This window comes from Carettochelys insculpta, chromosome 24 (assembly GCF_033958435.1).
Source record: "Carettochelys insculpta isolate YL-2023 chromosome 24, ASM3395843v1, whole genome shotgun sequence".
Taxonomy (NCBI): Eukaryota; Metazoa; Chordata; order Testudines; family Carettochelyidae; genus Carettochelys; species Carettochelys insculpta.
Window position 1 is genome coordinate 12,439,257 of NC_134160.1, and position 20,640 is coordinate 12,459,896.

A 20,640-nucleotide genomic window follows, 5' to 3' on the forward strand; every position below is an offset into this window, starting at 1 on the left:
TTCAGAGACCAGCTTTTCTTCGAAGAATATGCACACTCAGGGATTCTTACTGCAGCGAAAGTGAAATTCTGTGCAGGTTTGCAGGGAGAAAAGGAAGGAGATTTCAACAAAACTATGAACTGATGAAGTTCTGTGTGTGATATAAAAGAGGCTAAATTCCATTGGGATTAATGTACAACTTTGGGAAAGCTTCCTTATTACAGTTGTACATTTTTAAAAATGGCCATTGTTTGTGTACCAGGCTTTTCTCCTTTGTGACCGTAGTAGCAAAAATACAGTATTGTGAGACTGCTGCACAGACCTAGAGCAGGATATTTAAAGGAAGCCTTGTTTGGTGCAGCAGATTGAAGTAAATTTAAATGGTCTTACTGGAAAAATGACATGATTTAAGATACAGATGTTAAAAAGTGAACAATGCTTCTTCTTCGAGTGTCCCCGTGGGTGCTCCACCATAGGTGACGGCTTGGCCGGCGCCGCAGATCGGATCTTCCAAGCAGTTTCTGCCGGACCGCGCATGCGCCGGTACGCGCCGCTCCCTGGCGCGCTCCTGGCCATGTGCGCGATCCGGTCCCCGCCAATTCCTCTCAACCGCCGTCGGCTGCAGACGGAATCCGACTAGGCTAAAGCCACATAGCGTATTCAACGACTTTATTTGTTTTTCTCTTTAAAGTTTTTCAGTTCTTAGGTTACCATAAGTAACCGGTTGTTATTTTGCAAAAAAAAAAAAAAAAAAAAAGCTACGGAGGGACAGCTCAAGCCAGTCCCAGTAACCAGCGCCGGAGGCCGGGAGCTAGGGCCATCAGCCCTCCTGCGGAGGCAGGCCATCGGACGGGGAAACAGCACAAAGAAGTGCTAAGTACCCACAAGCAAACTCAAAGACTCACCAACAATGTCCGCCTCAGGCTTTAAAAAATGTGAGTCCTGCCGAGAGGCGATGCCAGTGTCCGATGGGCACAGTCTATGCATAAGGTGCCTGGGGGAGTCCCATGTGGCACAAAAATGCGCCTTCTGTGCAAAGTTAACGACCAGAGCACGGAGAGACAGGGAGATGAGAATTAAACTGCTGCTTCTTGACAAGGCCCTCCAGCCAGACGTGCCGGAGCGGCCGCAGCAGGAGGGACCCTCCGGGGCCCTTAGAAGGAAAGCTGCCTCCCTCACTCCATCTGCGCAAAAACGGAGGAAAGTTTCTCCAACCCGATCCCTGCCGGCAGTAACAGTGAGCGGGACGGGAGGAGCGAGCAGCCCCCAGCCGCAGCAACAGCTGATCGGCGGCGGCACGGAGAGCCACGTGGAAGCGGCTCAGCCTCCGATGATCAGCCAGCCGCCCCGCACCGCAGGCAGGGCGGCGGCTAAGCAAGCGCCGGTACCAGCGGCACCGCAGACAGCGGCACCGATCCCCGGGGAACCGGCGGTGCAGGGAGCGCAGGCACGTAGCCCGCAGGCGCACAAGGACTCCGCACGTGTGGCACCGCCCTCGAGCGTGCCTAGCACGGTGCCGACGGGGCCGGGATCCCCCGCCCATCAGGGGGCGGAGTTACCTCCTCAAGGGAGGGGGAAGGCTGCACACAAGAGGAGGCATTGCAGCCCCTCTCCAGACAGGGCTGTGGAGCTCTTCTCTCACAGCCCTCCGCTCATGTTGCAGACTCCAACCAGAAGGCAGGGGCCCCCCCTAGCCTACCCGGAGCCCCCTTCTCCTTTCCTGCAATCAGCCTCCCCATGGCTGGCACCCCCCTCGCCCTTCCTGGGATTTGAATCGCTGGACTATTATGCAAAATCGCTCTCTCCAGTGTCTCGACAATCCCCCTCTCCCAGACACACAGGGTACGTGCAAAGGGAATGGTCAAGGTCACCTTCCCAGGAACAGTGCCTATACTACCATGGTCGTCCCTTCCACGCGGGGCATGGACACCATCGGCAATCTACCAGGGGGAGATCCCCACATATTACCTCGTACCCCCGAGGGCAATCGCGATCGGGGACGGAGACTCAAGCATCCCAGGGGGGGCTGGCCGTGGACCCACGAGATTTTCCCTCGCAAACCTCCAGCGAGAGGGCGCACCATCACCATCAAGAACCGGAAGGGTCCAAAGAAATGTACCCCAGCGGTTCCTCGTTTTCCTCCCCGGATGAGGCCACGGCCTTAGGGGACGTCCATCCCAAGGACGATCTCAAACAGTTTCAGGAGCTGTTTAAGAGGGTAGCTTTCACGCAAGGCATCCAGACAGCACAAGTGCAAGAGAAACATCATAAGCTCCTTAAAAATTTGAGCTCCCCGGCCTCCTCCAGAGTAGCAATCCCGCTTGATGAAGCGATCTTGGAGTCCGCCACTACCATATGGCAGACCCCGGCAACTATTCCGCCTGTCCAAAAGAGAGCGGATAAGAAATACTTCGTGCCGGCGAAGGGCATGGAGTTCTTGTTTAGCCACCCCCAGCCAAACTCCTTGGTGGTGGAGTCCTCGCAGCAAAGATTAAAAACATCTCAATTTAAAACAGGGGGAATGGACAGAGATGCCAAGAAGCTAGAGCTGTTCGGCAGAAAGGTCTACTCCTCCTCCACTTTAACCTTGCGAATGGCAAATTATGCAGCGCACTTGGCGAACCATAATTTCGACAACTATGCCAGACTAACTTCCCTCATGGACTCGCTTCCAGAGGACAAAAAGCCGGTCCTCAAGGCCATAGTGCAAGAGGGCTACGCGGCTGCGAGGATGGAAGTTCAGATTGCTTTGGACGTTGCGGACACGGCAGCACGTTCCACAGCAACTGCAGTGGTGATGCGACGGGAGTCCTGGCTCCAGACCTCGGGCATACCGAGAGATCTGCAGGCGAAGATAATCGACCTTCCCTTCGACTTGCAGAAGCTGTTTGCTGAATCAACTGACTCGGTCCTTCATTCCAGTAAAGACTCAAGAGCCACACTCAGGACCCTGGGGATTTACACCCCTCCATACTCAAAGAAAAGGTACTACCCACAGCAAAGGCGGTACCAATACCAGCAACAGCGCCCCCAGTATCACAGGGGTTACGAGCAAGGGCGGCATCAGCAGCACCAGCAGTACAGAACCCCCAGGCGACGCTCACAACAGGGCCGTACGTCCTCGGGGCGGGGCCAAAGGCCACAAGTTTGACATACAAATCCAGGGCTGCGCCATCACCACCATTGCACAAGATCATCCGAAACGACTTTTTCACCATCGCCTCCGACCATTCTACGACCAGTGGCAAAGGATCACCACAGACAAATGGGTGCTGGAGATCATAGCCACGGGGTACGCCATCCCCTTCCAGTCGCTCCCGCCGCCGCGACCCCCGCCCAAGCCCCACCCCCAGGAGGCCTCCCATGTAGCCAGGCTCAGGCAGGAGGTGGCCCACCTAGAGTTCATAGGGGCGGTGGAAAAGGTGCCGGAGCAACTGCAAGGGAAAGGGTTCTACTCTCGGTATTTCCTGACGGAGAAAAAAACAGGAGGCTGGAGGCCCATCTTAGACCTTCGTGGCCTCAACAGGTATCTGCGCAAGCAACGTTTTCGGATGATCACTATTGCCTCCATCCTTACAGCACTGGACGATGGAGACTGGTTCGCAGCCCTCGATCTACAAGACGCGTACTTCCACATAACCATTCATCCGGCTCACCGACGTTTTCTCCGGTTCATGGTGGGCAACGAACACTTCCAATACAAGGTCCTGCCGTTTGGCCTTTCCTCGGCCCCCAGAGTCTTCACCAAGACCTTGGCAGTGGTGTCAGCCTACCTGCACAGACAGGGGGTGTTTATTTTCCCGTATCTGGACGACTGCCTGCTCAAAGGGACCTCGAAAAGGGAGGTTCTCCGCATGATACGCGTCACAGCAAACACGTTCTCCGCACTTGGCCTGGTTATCAATATGGCAAAATCAAAGATAGACCCCTCACAGGACATAGAGTTCATAGGGGCTCGCATAAACTCAGTCTCGGCGAGAGTATACCTTCCAGAGGCTCGCTTTCGAGCCATCGGTTCCCTCGTGCAGGTCATCACCTTCAGCCCTACGGTGCCGGTCTTGACGTGCTTGCAGCTGCTGGGCCACATGGCAGCGGCTACGTTTGTGGTACAGAACGCCAGGTTGCACATGCGCGGCATGCAACATTGGCTGGCAAGTGTATACAAGCCGGCAGTACACACCGTTCACAGGGTGGTGTCGCCCCCACCTGGGGTGCGCGAATCCCTGCAATGGTGGGTAAACCCCGGGAACTTGCTAACAGGGGTACCCTTCCATCAGCCGCAAATATCGGTTTTCCTCACTACGGATACCTCCCTCATAGGGTGGGGAGCGCACATGGGCGAAGAGGTGGCTCAAGGACTGTGGTCACCCACGGAACAGTCTCTGCATATCAATGTTTTAGAGCTCAGAGCAGTGTTCAACGCCTGCAAACACTTTCGAGACCGTATACAAGGCAAAGTCGTCGGGATCAGTACAGACAATACCTCCACCATGTTTTACATAAACAGGCAAGGAGGAGCTCGATCCCGTACCTTATGCGCGGAAGCAATCCGCCTATGGAACTGGTGCATCGCCCACGATATAATCCTGAGAGCCTCCTACTTGCCGGGCACGCACAACGTGAAGGCAGACCAGTTGAGCAGACGTTTTGCGCTCACCCACGAGTGGCAGATCCGTCCCGATCTACTACGGCCTATTTTCCACGCATGGGGGTTTCCCCAAATAGATCTGTTTGCCACTCAGCACAACAAACAGTGCCCACGATTCTCCTCCAGAGCAGGGCTGGGCCGGGGGTCCCTGGGGGACGCGTTCGCGATCCCGTGGGGAGGCCCCCTGCTTTACGCGTTTCCCCCCGCAGTGCTGATCCACAAGGTTCTGCAAAAAGCCAGGAGAGACAAGGCTCGGATGATCCTGATAGTCCCAACATGGGATCGCCAACCATGGTTCCCCCTACTCCTGCGCCTGTCGGACCGCCCACCGATGCCTCTTCCGGTGGCGCCGGACCTGCTCACGCAAGCCCAGGGGTCCATAGTGCATCCGCACCCCCAAAGCCTGCGACTGCAAGCGTGGCTAATCCATGGCTCAGCTCCCTAGAGAGCACATGCACAGTGGAAGTACAGCAAGTCCTAGAAAGTAGCAGGAGGACTTCCACTAGGAAAACCTACAAACAAAAATGGACTCGCTTCATGGCTTGGTGTTCTACCAAGCAGCTGGCCCCCCTTTCGGTGCCTATACCTACAATTCTAGAGTATTTACTGGACCTCAAGAGAGCAGGACTCTCGCTATCCTCGTTAAAGGTCCACCTGGCCGCCATCTCGGCGTTCAGACATGAGGAGGGAGGGCACACGGTGTTCGCCCACCCTATGGTTACCAGGTTCCTCAAAGGGTTGGTAAACCTATACCCCCCTCGGAAACCGATTCCACCTTCGTGGAGCTTGGACCTGGTGCTTACCACACTCATGGGACCACCGTTCGAGCCCTTGGCCACGGTTCCCCTTCGCCTCCTTACAGTAAAGACGACCTTTCTTCTTGCAATTACGTCAGCCCGTCGGGTGAGCGAGCTTGCGGCAGTCATGGCAACGCCACCCTGCACTGTCTTTTCCAAGGAGGCGGTAACCATACGGCTGCATCCAGCCTTTGTTCCCAAAGTTTCTTCCGAGTTTCACATCAATGAACCTATTGTTCTACCCTCGTTCTATCCAAAGCCTCATAACTCCAGCGAAGAGGCGCGCCTACACCTCCTGGATGTGAGGAGGGCGCTAGCCTTCTACGTAGACAGGACCAAGTCCTTCCGAAAATCGGATAGACTCCTGGTCTCCCTCGCTCCCAAATCTAAAGGAGAAGGTCTCTCATCGCAGAGAATCTCAAAGCACATTGTATCCTGCATAAAAATGTGCTACGAGCTCAGAAAGACTCCTTTGTCGGCCACTCCCAGGGCTCATTCCACCAGGGCGGTGGCAGCATCAACAGCCTTTTTCAAGGGCGTTGCATTGAAAGACATTTGCAGAGCGGCGACCTGGTCATCCTACGACACGTTCGCCAAACATTACGCCCTTCACAGGGTATTCCAAGAGGATACCCGTCTCTCTGCAGCGGTCCTCTCGGGGACCAGCTGCACATAATCCGATTACCCACCACCTATCTGGGTTACTGCTGGGTAGTCACCTATGGTGGAGCACCCACGGGGACACTCGAAGAAGAAAGAGAAGTTACTCACCGTAGTAACGGTGGTTCTTCGAGATGTGTCCCCGTGGGTGCTCCACTTCCCGCCCATCCTCCCCGCTTCGGATCTCTGTTAGTGTTTTGCAGGGGCAACCGAGGCGGTTGGTCGAGGAACTGGCGGGGACCGGATCGCGCACATGGCCAGGAGCGCGCCAGGGAGCGGCGCGTACCGGCGCATGCGCGGTCCGGCAGAAACTGCTTGGAAGATCCGATCTGCGGCGCCGGCCAAGCCGTCACCTATGGTGGAGCACCCACGGGGACACATCTCGAAGAACCACCGTTACTACGGTGAGTAACTTCTCTTTTTTACAAACAAGTTGTGAGAATATTTGTGCTCTTGTTCACTGGGAGTGACTTTCCATCTGTTTTAGTTTTAAACTTATTCAGCACAATGAAAATGGCAGAATTGATCTCTAACTCAGTTAGTGTTGAGTAAAAGGCAAGTCTGTAAATTCAGGCCACGTAGTTTGTCCCATTATCCCCCCACATGTAGCCTCATTTCAGACATATTAAACCTTTAAGAAACCAAATTAGGAAAACTTGCCTTCCTGAATTAAGTACCATTTTAAATTATTGAATTGGAGGGTAATGAGTGAAGTCATATTTGACTCAGGTTTTTGCTGCAATTTTAGAATTCCCCGACTGAAATATGTAATGCCTCCGCCCTTCTGGTCAGCTATCTAAAGGAAAAATTGATTATTCCCTTTGAGGAAAAAGTGACTTCATTCTGAACCCTGGACAAAATAAATCTTTAGATCTATGACCTTGATATCTATACCCTTTAAAGTAAGGAAAGAAGGGCAGCTTTAATGTCCACACAATGTAATTATTACGGTAAGGTGCTTCATTGGAACATTATGTTTGTATTTTTAAATTATTTTATTTTTCAGTTTGTTTAATTCAGAATTGCCAAATGCACTGGGACTTCCAGAGAGTTTGTGAAAAGTTTCATTTTTTGTATAAATTGAAAAATAAGCATACAATTGTGCATCTTTATTTGTTAGATGTGATTTATTTGAACAGTGGTTAAGCATATGTTTTGAATATAAATGTAGTGCTCTCAGAAGTAATACTGATAACACTAATTAGAGCTTAGTATTGTCTCTGAAAATATGACATAACCCTTGTAATTCAGCTATATTAAAGCTTTTCACTCTTGACCAGAAAAACCTTTGTCTTTCTAGCTGTGGGTGTTTCTTGATTTAGAGTGACATTTTGTATTGAATTTATAGGGTGACTCTGTGGCCTGGGCCAACTTTTAACCACTAAACACCTTTTTCTTCTTACTTTAGGCTGTGTCTACATTACATGATAAAGTTGAATTTAAGACAGTCCATGTCTATTAATAGACTTTATTAGCCTCCAGAGATGTCCCATATGTATCCCACAATGCCCCACAGTCCTCCACTCTGGCCTCTTCCATCTCCACTTCTCTCCAGGTGTGCAGGAATTAGGTAACAGGAAGCCCACAAATTTGAATTTGACACCAGGAAACCAATGGCTTTGGGATCATGCTTGTATCAGAGACTGAAAACTTTTTTCTTTCTTTGCTATCAGCTCTGTGAGCGCATCTACCCATTAAAAATAGCCCCAACATGGAGATCATAGTTCTGTCTCTACCTTGCAAGCTGAGCACTTGGATTTTTTTTTCAGTGCTCATCCACATCACATGGCTAGCCCCCAACCCAATAAAAGGATGTCTGTTGTTTAGCGTGGACCATGCTGTCAGGCAGCACCATGTCCTGGCTTGCATGCAATGAGTGCTACAAAGACAGGAAAGATTTTCGGGGGCTTGTTGCCACTTGGGGGGGACAATGTCAACTGGCTCTGCATTCACAGACCCCACACCCTGCTATGGTGATACGGGTCCCCCTGTTTGACCAACACTGCTTGTTGAAATTTGGCAAGCCCCATCCCCCACATTGGACAACTCTGTGTAGTGAAGTGAGAAGCCAAAAATCTTTTTCCTAATCTTTTCCATATTTCCTGTTCTTCAAGCTTTGGGCCCCTTAACACAGGGAAAAATGGCTGTAGGGCCAGTTGAGATGACAGACACCTGCTGCTGTTTGTAAAACCTTTGATGTTTCAGTTGTAAAAGCTAGAGATTCTTCTTCGAGTGATTGCTCATGTGCATTCCAATTTGGGTGTGTGCTGGGCACATACCCAGTTGCCAGAAGCTTTTTGCCCTGGCTGGTAGCCCTAGGGTCAGTGTGGCGCCCCGTGGAGTGGTGCCCGTGTGGGCGCCCATATATGTACCTCCTGACCCACCCCCTGCTCAGTTCCTTCTTCCCATGCTGTCAGTTGCTGGAGCTCCCTCATTGTTGAGCGTTGGCTGGTAGCCTTTGTTTTAATTAGTTGTAAATAGTTCAGATAGTTATCTTTCATAGGTAAATAGCTCTTCTTAGCACCTAGTAAGCTGAGGTGGGTCTTTAACCCTCTTGGCGCCTCGGTGCCAGGGGATGCCTGACTCCCCAGGGTTTAAAAACTGTTCAGAATGTGGCAAATGAATGCGCAAAAGTGACCCGCATAAGGTGTGTTTGAGTTTCCTCAGTGAGGCTCCCCGCTGGGAGCGCTGCTCTGTTTGCAAGGCCTTCAAGCCTAGGACTTTAAAAGATAGAGCTCAAAGGCTGAAGGTTCTAATAATGGAATCAGCCTTGCACCTGGACGTTTCCCCAGCGGGAACGCAGAGCACCACATTGTTGGCGCAGAGTGATTTGGCACAGTTGGTGCTGTCGGAAAGCTCCAGGCACTCAGAGCAGGACTCGGCGCCTAGCGCCTCCCGGCTCCATAAGAGCCAGTCTCTGGTGCCTCGCAAAAAGAGAAGACGGGACCAGGGTCGATCCCAGGAGAGAAGAGGGTGAAGACAGGCTTTGGGGGGGTCCGCCAGATTGCACAGTGACTGGGGTCTTGAGGTGCAGGCGTCGACTCCAGTGCAAGGCGGGAGCCCACGCTCTCCCAGACTGCCCTTGACGCTGGAGGCCTTTAGCACTGTGTAGGGCCTCCTACAAATTACGATACCGCTACAGATGCCACACTGGGAGCCTTCATCACCCCAGTTCCAGGCGCCTGGTCAGGCTCTAGGGACCCCGGCATGGTTCCTGACACCGGTGAGTCCCCAGGAAATGGTTGCCTCCCTTGGTGCTGTGCAGGCGGTGCAGAGCGCACAAGAACCAGCGGAAGCTGTGGGACCCTCAGCACCACCATCGTCGTCGGTGTCAGAGCCCGTGTCCAACTCATTTTACTCCAGCTCAGCTCGGAGTGGGAGTACGAGGTCATCTCAACACAGCGGGCATTGACACCACTCCTGACGCCCCTTAGAGTGGGAATGGCAAAGGACCCCCAAGGTGCCCCACAATGGCCTTTCTGGACCCCGTGGGCAATCCATGAGGCACAAGGGTGAGATGTGGGACTCCCGTTCAGGGCGCCTGGCACTTCTCAGGTGCCGAGATCAGCACCGACTGCTGCTTGGGATCCCCACTGAGAGAGCAAGTGGAATCGTTGGCGCCGACGACAGCACTGACACCGGCACTGCAGTCAGAAGCAACACAAGCGTGGGCACCGCCACTGCAGGCACTGGGGACTGTTGTGCAGTGGGCGCCGGCACCGACAGAACCGGTGCCATCCCAAGTGCAGAGTGCTCCCGTCTTTATGGCACCGTACCAGAGACCACTAGGGGGCCCTTCACCCCAGGCACTGAGCACGGCACTGCAAATCATGGTGCCGGGGACTCAGATGGAAGTGCTGGAACCTCCTGTACCGGTGGGCTTGGAGAATGTGATGCCCTTGTTCTCTTCCTCCCCAGATGAGGCACTAGCTGGATCCTCTGCACCCCTGGCACTGGAGGATGGAGGAGTGTACCAGCAGCTGTTGAGGAGGGTGGCCCAGAGTCTGGGGGTGCAGGCGGAAGAGGTCAGGGATGAAATAGACCCTGTTACAAACATCCTTGCAAAGTCTGGACTATCCAGGGTAGCACTGGCTATTATAAAGACAATTGCCAACACAGCCAAGACAGTGTGGCAGACCCCGGCCTCAGCCTTGCTCACGGCTAGGAAAAATGAGCGCTGGTATTTTTCCCAGCCCAAGGAAATGAATATCTGTTCACCCATCCTCCCCTGACTCCCTTGTTGTGGATGCTGTGAACAATAGGGAGAGGCAGGTGGTCCAGGGACCTTCCCCTAAAAACAAAGAGGCCAAAAGATTAGACCTGTACAGTAGGAAAGTTTATTCTACAGGTGGCCTCCAGTTGAGAATTGCTAACCAGCAAGCCATGGTTAGCAGGTATGCATACAATACGGCCAACTCCATGGACCATTTTGCTGAGCTGCTCCCACCAGACACCAAGTCAGAATTTATGGCCCTCATGGAGGAGAAGAGACTCATATCTAGAGATGGCCACCAGGGTCATGGCCTTGGGTATAGCCATGAGAAAGGGGGCATGGCTTTACGTCTCAAAACTCTTATAGGAGGTGCAGCAGTCCATTCAGGACCTCCCTTTTGAGGGACCCTGCCTATTTTCAGAAAAAACTGACGAGGCGTCATAGTAGGAAGGACTCATGGACCACCCTACGCTCACTGGGTCTATGTACACTGGTGACCCAGAGAAGACATTTTACCCTGAGGCCCCAGTTCAGACAGTTCCCACAACAACAGCAGGATGGGAACAGGAGAAGGGGCCACCATAATAGGAAACATCAGGGTTGCTGGACATGGGACCAGAACAACCAGAAACCCCCACCGGGGTCTAAACACCAGTTTTGATGGGGCAGTCGGGAGTGACACACCAGTCATCCCCACAGTTCCAGCTCAGTATTTATTTTCACCCCACCTATCCCCATTCTACTGTGCATGGTGCAGCATAATGTCGGACCAGTGGGTCCTCCGCACGGTAAAAAAGGGATATGCTATCCAATTTTCTTCCTACTTCCCTTTCCACCCTGCTTCCCTGTCCCTCTTCAGGGACCCCTCTCACGAGGCAGTTCTCAGGCAGGAGGTGGGGGCCTTCCTACAAAAGGGGGCTATAGAGGAAGTTCCCCAGGAATTCTGGGGCCAGGAATGTTATTCCCACTATTTTCTAATCCCGAAAGTGAAAGAGGGGCTACAGCCAATCTTTGGCCTGTGAAACCTGAACAAACTTGTGAAAAAGATAAAGTTTCGTATGAGATCCTTGGGCATAATCATCCCAATGCTGGAACGAGGGGACTGGTTTGCCACTCTCGACTTACAAGACATGTATTTCCATATAGCAATTTATCCGCCTCACAGGAGGTTCCTCCAGTTTGTGCTGGGGAAGGACCATTACCAGTTCACAGTCCTTCCTTTTGGCCTCTCCTCAGCCCTGAAAGTCTTTACCAAATATATGTAAGTAGTGGCAGCCTTCTTACACAGGCAGGGAGTGCACCTGTTCCCCTGCCTAGATGACTGGCTGATCAGAGGTCGGTCACAGAGACAGGTGACGAGACGTGTTCAGCTGATAAGAGAAACATTTGACATGTTAGGCATCCTAGTGAATGAGGTAAAGTCTGTGCTAGCCCCAACTCTGGTCACGGAGTTTGTGGGCACCTGACTAGATGCAGAGCAAGCCAGGGCCCTTCTGCCCCAGAGCAGGGTCCAAGCCATGGCATCTTGCATCCAAGGCCTGATCAGGTGCCCAACCATAACAGCCAGGGGATGCCTCAGGCTGTTGGGACAAATGGTGGCATGCATGTTTGTAGTCCAGCGTGCCAGGTTACGAATGTGCCCCTTTCAGCTGTGGCTTGCCTCAGTATACAGACCTGTCAGGGACAACATAGACAAGTTAGTTACAGTCCCCCCAAGAGTGTTGATGGCATTACACTGGTGGCTAGAGGCCGAGTCAGTCTGCATGGGAGTGCCCTTCAATCCCCCGCAACTCTCCCTCTCCCTGGTCACAGATGCCTCGGATCTGGGCTGGGGGGGCACACTCGGGGGACTGCTAGACTCAGGCCGTGTGGAGCAAGACCAAGGCTCAGCTCCACATAAATGTGCGGGAGCTCAGAGGAGTTCGGCTGGCGTGCAAAGTGTTTCAGAATGAATGGAGGGGGCAGTGTGTCGCAGTCAGCACAGACAACACTACAGCAATGTACTACATAAACAAACAAGGGGATGCACGCTTATTGCCCCTGTGTCTCGAGACCCTTGCGCTCTAGGACTTCTGCATCCAGCACCAGATTCTCCTGAGGGTGTTCTGCCTGCCTGGGGCTGACAACTCCCTAGCATACCGCCTCAGCAGGTCCTTCATGGACCACAAGTTGTCATTACACACCGAAGTACTGAGTTCAACTTACCAGAGGTGGGGACGTCCCCAGGTAGACCTCTTTGCCACTCATCTCAATGTGAAGTGCAGGACATTCTGCTCTTATCAGAACCAAAGTCCAGGCTCTTGGGCAGAGGCCTTAGAAGCCTTTGGGTCCATTGCTGTATGCCTATCTACCGAACACTGTTTGAAAATTTGGTCAGCCCGAGCATCAGTTTTACTGGTGGCCCCAGCCTGGGCTCGACAACACTGGTACTCGACCCTCTTGGAGATGTCCACTCGCGCCCCGGAGCTGCTGCCGCTGCACCCGGACCTGCTGACACAGGAGGAAGGGAGACTGCGGCACCCCAATCTCCAGGCACTGCATCTCACAGCATGGATGCTCCATGGTTGAGACCGGTCGAGCTGGCCTGCTCCGAACCTGTCAGGGAAGTATTGCTGAACAGCGGGAAACGAGGGTAGCATAGGTAGCCAAATGGAAAAGGTTTACCATACGGGCCGCTCAAAAGGGGTTATCCCTGTGAGAGGCCCCAATACCACGTATCCTAGACTATTTGCTGGCCCTAAGCCAGACAGGGCTGTCACTATCCTCCCTAAAAGTGCACTTGGCAGCTCTTTCGGCATTTCACCCAGGGGCTGGGAGGTCATCGGTCTTCTCAGACCTGGTGGTAAAAAGGTTTGTGAAGGGAATGGGAAGAGGCAAACCACAGGTTCAGGGCCCCCTGCCAATATGGGACCTTAATTTGGTTTTGTCTAGGCTAATGGTTTCCCCATTTGAACCTCTCGCCTCCTGTTCTATGTTGTTCCTTACCTACAAAGTGGCATTCCTGGTGGCCATTACCTCAGGCAGAAGGGTGTCAGAGCTCAGGTCCCTGACTGTGGACCCGCTTTATATGGTGTTGCACAAAGATAAGGTCAGGCTGAGAGAAAGCCCTTGTGTTTCTGCCTGAGGTGGTCTCCCCTTTCCACATTAACCAAGATGTCACCTTATCTATGTTTTATCCAAAGCCGTATGCCTCCCCATGGGAGCAGAGTCTAAACACCTTGGATGTCCGGAGGGCACTGGTCTGCTATGTGGGCAGGACCAAAACCTTCTGAATGTCGCAGCAGTTGCTAGTTTGCAGTGGCAGACGTGATGACAGGGCACCCAGCCTCCTCTCAGCGGATCTCCTCTTGGATAGTAGCCTGTATCAGAGAGTTGGCGGGGGTTCTCCTCCGCCCCAATCAGGGATCACTCCACTAGGGCACAGGCATCCTCTGCGGCATTCTTGGCCAAGGTCCCTGTCCAGGACATCTGCAGGGCAGCCACTTGGTCCTCTATTCACACGTTTGCAGCGTGTTACGCAGCATGCACTGGAAGATGCTGTAGTGGGCAGGGCTGCCCTGCATTCCTTTTGGGGCTCTGACCCCACCTCCTAGACATTGGCTTGCATTCACCCAAATTGGAATGCACATGAGCAATCACTTGAAGAAGAAAAGGCAGTTACCTGTTCTGTAACTGGTGTTCTTCGAGATGTGTTGCTCATGTCCATTCCAAAACCCTCCCACCTTCCCCGCTGTCGAAGTAGCCGGCAAGAAGGAACTGAGCCGGGGGGTGGGTCGGGTGGTGCATATATGGGTGGCATATTTGTGGAAGTGAAGGTACTCAAATTCAAATTTATAAAACCGAGTGTTACAAAATCAGTTTTAATAAATTTGAATTAATCGTGTTGTGTAGACTTAGCCTAGTCTTTGATGGTGAAATTCTAATTCATTAACCCACACCGCGGATTGACCTCTATTCGTACTTTATCACCTCTCTAGGAAACAGAGATGTATACAATGTTTTATGAGCAGTAGATTCCAAAAGAAGGGAATTCCAGATGTTTTATATTATCTGAGATGTCTTTTATGTGAATGTTTACCTCCACATGGTCTGCTTACATGTTGCATCCATAAAAGATGTTTTCATTTACTTAACTTAATGCCTAGCAGAGATTTTATCACTTTTCTTTAAATTACATTCTGTAATCAGTATTTCAAATGTCATAATTAAAATGCTTTAATAGTTTAAAAATAATCAGATTTGGTATTCATATTTATATAAATGTCTGTGTTGTGAAGATTTTTGTTGTAAATTTTCAAAACTTGTCTGTTTCTAATTATAGGAGGCCCCTGGAACTTTACATTTAATGTGAAATTTTATCCACCAGATCCAGCACAGCTGACAGAGGATATAACAAGGTAAAGACGTAATTTATTACCCATTAATTTCGCTAATCAGCCTGTTAGTACAGTATAGAGAGAGGAAAGTACAGTAGAAGTGCATAATATTTTGATTTTCAGCTAAAAACTCAAGCTATTTATAAATCTTTGTGTTTAAATATATTTGAGTTAATCCTATAGGACTAGACATACTCAGGCCTCAACGCTATGTAGCCACTCAGAGCAGCTGTCTTTAATGATTCAATTTCTATGTGTAAAATGTGGAAATATGTTGCATATCTTAGTGGAAGCACCATGGCTGAGTTTTTTTATTTAGTTAACATGGAGAACTTTTTCTGTATAGGATTTGCATCGTTCTGGCTATGTTGTGTTAGCCTCTCTGCGCTGAAGGCTATGTGTGCAAGATATTTATGTAGATTTTGGATGCACGGGGAGGAGCGTGTACTTTTACCAACATGTATTTCTAAACGCCTTGAACAAAATCTTAATTCCATTATCAAAAGCATCCCCTACTCCATTTTGAAGGGGATGATTTAAAGGAAAAAAAAATTGTGGTTATTCTTACTTTCAGATTGCTCTTATCCATTGAACAAAGAGGGTGCGCTAACTCTGTTTTTTTTTTTTCCCCCTTAAGCCAATACAGATACCACTCTTTACCATTTAGCAGCATAAAAAGTGGCCTTCATTTTTGTTTTTCTCAGAAGCTTAATCTCAAAGTTACCCTTTTGTATTCTCAATTAAAATCGCATCTTCTGGTTTTCCCCATAGGTATTATTTATGTCTTCAGCTCAGACATGATATTGTTACAGGGCGTCTGCCCTGTTCCTTTGCAACATTGGCCCTCCTGAGCTCTTACACAGTCCAGTCTGAATTGGGAGATTATGACCCAGAATTACATGGCACAGATTATGTCAGTGAATTTAAACTGGCTCCAAACCAGACAAAGGAACTTGAAGAAAAAGTTATGGAACTACATAAAACATACAGGTGAGTCCAGCTCTTGTCTTGTCTCTTCTGCCACTGTGTAAAATGAGTAAATAGAATGATAGACATTTAGTATTTTCCCAAATTCTGTTTTATCTTCAGGTCCATAATCTTCAATGAGTCTCAAACAAAATTACAGCTAGAGGGAGAATTAGTTTCACAGATGAATTTTCAGGTTGCAAAGAAAAACCCTCTGCTTTCAGTAAAAGAATAGACTAAATAGGCACAGAGTGTTCTTTCAGAATTTATATTTCACTTGCTTTGCATAAAATATCTTACTACTGCAATGAGGAAATCAGACAGTGGAAAATGTTCCAAACTGGTCATGCACTATTAATTTTCTCTTGAGGCTCTGTACTTCCAAAATGTAGCCTTTGGAATTTCCCTCCCACCTCGCCCTTCAGACTCCCATTTTTGTCTGCCTTTTGTTTGCTGTTATGATCATAGGCTCTTTGGGGCAGGGATTGTCTTTGTTTTGTTTGTATGGTCTTGAGCACAATGGGAGTTGTAGGCACTACCACAATTTAAAAAGTAACGAAGGAATTGCTGAAAACGGTGAGTCCAAAACTAGTGAGACTATCCTGAAAATGTCCAGCAGCTGTTGGTTAGTAAAAGGATTTTCTTCCTTCCTGTTAGAACAAGTCATTTTTAGAAGAATTCTGAGAAACTTTTAAAAACATTTTTAAGAATGCCAATTTTGGAAAAACCGAGTCCTGAAGTACCTTATAGATTAATGGATTTATCAGGGCATAAGCCTTGATGCTAGTCTAAGCGATATAAAGGACTGTGTTTGTTGCTAGTCCGTCCAGCACTCATCAGCATGGATCATACCATGAGTGATGTGGACATCAGCATGGTCCCAAGACTAGAGGATGACATAAGCAGGTGCCAGTGTCCCAACTGTGGGTGTTGCCAGGAGGTGTTGAGATGATACTTATTCTGGAACAAGGTGTTTGTTATAACAAGACCATAATCAGCACAGAGTGTGAGAAGACGATGACCATTTGAGTTAATTTTTTCTATTCCTTCTCTCCCAATGACACCATTCCACAGATGGTAGTGCATGCCTACTCCGGCACTGAAGTCTCTAAGAAGCACAAACTTGTCTTCTCTATGGACAGCTCTGATGATGCTATTGAGATGCACATAGAAGCATTCCTTGGTATTTTCATCAGCTTGTAGGGTGGGAGTGTAAGCGCTGACTACTGTCATGAACTGGTTGTTGGCCATTTTAAGATGTAGCATCATTAGATGTTCATTGACATCAGTAGTGTGCTCACCTAAGCTTCACATAAGGCTATTAATAGCAAAGTCGATGCTGTGCATGTGGTGCTCATCTTTGTGTTGATGGCTTCAAACAAAGGTATAGCCTCCACCAGTTTCTCCTAATCTGGCCCTCATCAGCTAGCCAGATCTCATTCAAAGCAGTGACCTCAGCATTGAATCTCCTCAGGTCTCAAGCAGTGAGGACTGCTTGGTACTCAGGTCAGTCAAACTCGTTGCTATTTGCCAGTGTCCTGACATTCCAGGTTCCAAATCCAAGTGTAAATGTTTTCCTCTTATTTTTGTCCCTGCGAATTGAAAAGTGTTCCCCCTGGCTGCAGTAACCAGGCAGGCTGGATTGAGACTAACTTTTTTTAGGGCACCTTTCTAGCCCCCTGCCTCGTTTGGGGTGAGCAGGGCGGATCCTAAATAGGGCTGCTCAATCACAACTACAGCTGTCAGGGCACACTTATGTCTGCTCCAAGTGAGCAATATCCATCATGCAGCTGCTTCCTCCATTCCAGATTGTGACTAGAAGCTTCCAGCCACACAAACCTGCCCCCCATCATCACTCACTGATCACCAAAGGGCTTGAGTCATGGGAATGAGAATGAAATGAGATGGAAGTGAAAAGAGAAGGATGTAGAGGCAATTATGCAAGGAAGAGCCTGTGTGTGATAGTTTTACATGGAAATGCTGTTGCACATTAGCTTGATCAAGGCAAGGCTGGAAACCAATGGCAAGGAAGACCAAGACAATTGTGAGGTTGTGTCCTGAAGCATAGGTCCCAGCAGCTCATGCACCCAAAGCCATTGGCTGACTGGGTTGCAGCTCATCTGCTATGTCCGCAAGGGATCCCCTATTGGCTGCTTGTCCCTAGGATGGGGAAGGATGCTCCCCTCACCAGTCAGAAATCTTTGGCTAGCTACCTGCATGGTGTTCAGCTGATCGTCCAAGATCAGGAACCAGGGTGCACCCAGCACTGTGTCCAAGAAGCTATGAGAAGGCAACCATATGACTTGATCATGGCACGTGGACCAGTGCAGCTTGACCACCTGAAGTAAAACCCACTTTATCAGATGGACTGGAGTGGAAATACAGGTGTATATATCTAAGAAAATTGCTGCCAAAAAAAAGTTACTATTATAAATGAGGGTGAACAGTCAGGGTGATTGTGGACATATATTGGACAAACTGGACAGTTTCTGTGCTAAAGGATAATCAGGCACAAATTGGACATCAAGAAAGGGAACATCAGTTAACCCAATAGGGGAACACTTTAACCTCCCGTGGCATTCAGTAGAGGATTTAAAAGTAACCATCCTTCACAACAAACTGGACAGGTCAAAGGGTAGAGACCAGACAAATTTGGACCCCTCTCCCCGAGGTAAAGGGGTTGACTTAGGCTTAACAATCCTTTCTGTGTTTTTTTTTAAAAAAAAAAAAAAAAAAAAAGGCAAAAGTTACAGAAACATCTACAAAGAAACCTCCAACTACACAAATCTTGAGAGGAGATGACAGTCCACTCAAATTGTGTACGAAGCATGACAGGGAAAGCTGAAAAGAAGCTACCTCACGGGTGACTCTTCTCTCAACCAGGACAAGGACCCAGTTTGGTATTTGGAATATTTGGACCATGTATCAAGCAGGGAAGACAGCACAGATTGCAGTGGAGATGAAACAGTACAAGCTTGCAGTTTTGGGCTTGTGTGAAGCAAGATGGGCAGATATGCCTGGCAACAGGTGAAGGCCGTTATCTATTCAGGACATGAAGAAGATGGTTCACCACACACAGAAGGTGTGGGCTTTATGTTATCAAGAGAGGCATCTGGTGCTTTAATGGAGTGGACAGCGGTATCATCACACATCACAGTCAGATTCCGCACTAAATTACGGAAAGTACTAGTTGCCCAATATAATGCACCAACAAATGAAGCATTTGAGGAATGTAACACACACTTCTGTGAGAAACTACAAAGTGTGGTGAACCAGAAAGCAAAAGGATATGTTGATTTTGATGGGCAACTTCAGTATGAAAATTGGAAGCATAAATACAGGTAGAGAACAGACCATGGGAAAAGAAGGCCGAGGCAACATTAATGAAAATGGAGAGCACTTCAGTGACTTCTGTACTTCAATGGAATGATGATAGGTGGTAGTGTTTTTCCACACAAAAGGATCCATAAGATCACTTGGGTTTCACTGGGCCACCAGTCAGAAAACCAGATTGATCGTATCTGTGTCAGCAGTTCTTTCAGAAAATCAATGCAGGACGTCCGTGTTAGAAGAGGAGCAGATGTAAGTTCAGACCACCATTTGGTCATGGTAAAACTCAATTTCAAGAGGAACACCACAGAAGTGACCAAGCTGGGATTGAGATTCAACACAGAGCAGCTGAAAGATTTAGAGACTAGAGCTGGTTTCCAAGTGGAACAGTCTAATAGATATGTACTTCTGGCAACCTTCATCCCAAAGATGCTACTATGGAACAAAATTGGGAACACACCAAAACAGCCTGGAAAGAAACGTGCAATAAAACATTGGGAAAGAGGACAAGGTGTCACAAAGAATGGATCACAGCACAAGGTCTGAGAATAGTGAAGGAACAAAAGGACAGAAAAGCAGCAGTCAACAACAGCAAAACAAGAGCAGCCAAGGTGGAAGCTCAGATACTCTATTCAGAAGCCAACAAATAAGTTAAAAAGGCTGTAAAGTGGGACAAGAAGAACTTTGTGGAAAACCTTGCACAGCAAGCTAGACAAGCTGCAGGACAGAGAAACTTGAAAGAGCTCTAGAACATCACATGGAAGCTAGCTGAGTTATGGCGTACAGTGGATCATTCAGTTCAGGATAATGAGGGGCGTGTGCTGACAAATCCAAGCAAGCAGCTCAGCAGATGGAAGGAACACTTTGAAAAGCTGCTGAACCACCCTGCCCACATGGAACCTCCTGAGTTACCACCTGCAAATACACTGCTGCAAATTAACAGCAGCAGACCTACAGAAGAAGAAATCAGAAAAGACATTGCCCATCTAAAAAGTAAAAAAAGCACCTCGTCCAGACCACATCCCCGCAGAAGCAATCTAGGCAGGTAGAGAGACATCAAGGCTATGTCTACACTAGCCCTAGAACTTCGAAAGTGGCATGACAATGAACCTAATCAAAAAATACTAATGAGGTGCTGCCATGAATATGCAGCATCTCATTAGCATAATGGCTGCCATGGCACTTCGAAAGTGCTACTTTCGATCACGTGGCTCTTCTACATGGAGTTGTTTTTGAAAGGACCCCGCACACTTCGAAATCCCCTTTTTCCTATAACCAAATAAGAATAATGGGATTTCGAAGTGTGGGGTACTTTCGAAAAGAACCCAGTGTAGACAAGCCACACACAGTCGAAAGCAGCACTTGCAAAGTGCCACGGCTGCCATTATGCTAAGGAGGTGCTGCATATTCATGACAGCTCCTCATTAGCATATTTTGATTAAGGTCATTATCATACCCCTTTCGAAGTTCTGGGGCTAGTTTACACATAGCCCAAGTCACTATGATGTATAATCTATTTGGGTCGCTGAAGAGATCCCACAAGACTGGAGACATGGCTACCTTATCAAGCTTCCAAAGAATGGCAACCTGAAGGAATGCAAGAACTGGAGGGGCATCACATCACTGTCTATTCCAGGAAAAATGTTCAGTAGGATTCTCTTGGAGAAAATG

The 20,640-nt window shown here is 49.2% G+C and overlaps 1 protein-coding gene across 25 annotated transcripts in view; it reads left to right on the top strand.

Moving 5' to 3' along the window:
- EPB41 (erythrocyte membrane protein band 4.1) overlaps positions 1-20,640 on the top strand; it is a 217,682-nt gene that overhangs the window by 115,475 nt on the left and 81,567 nt on the right. For 24 of the 25 annotated variants that reach the window (XM_074976554.1, XM_074976553.1, XM_074976561.1 and 21 more), the window contains 2 exons: positions 14,619-14,694; positions 15,445-15,663. In XM_074976554.1, coding sequence (XP_074832655.1) covers positions 14,619-14,694; positions 15,445-15,663 — 295 coding nt within the window. Of the gene's footprint in view, positions 1-14,618; positions 14,695-15,444; positions 15,664-17,140; positions 17,146-20,640 lie in introns of those variants that run through there. The other variant, XM_074976578.1, reaches the window with a different exon arrangement.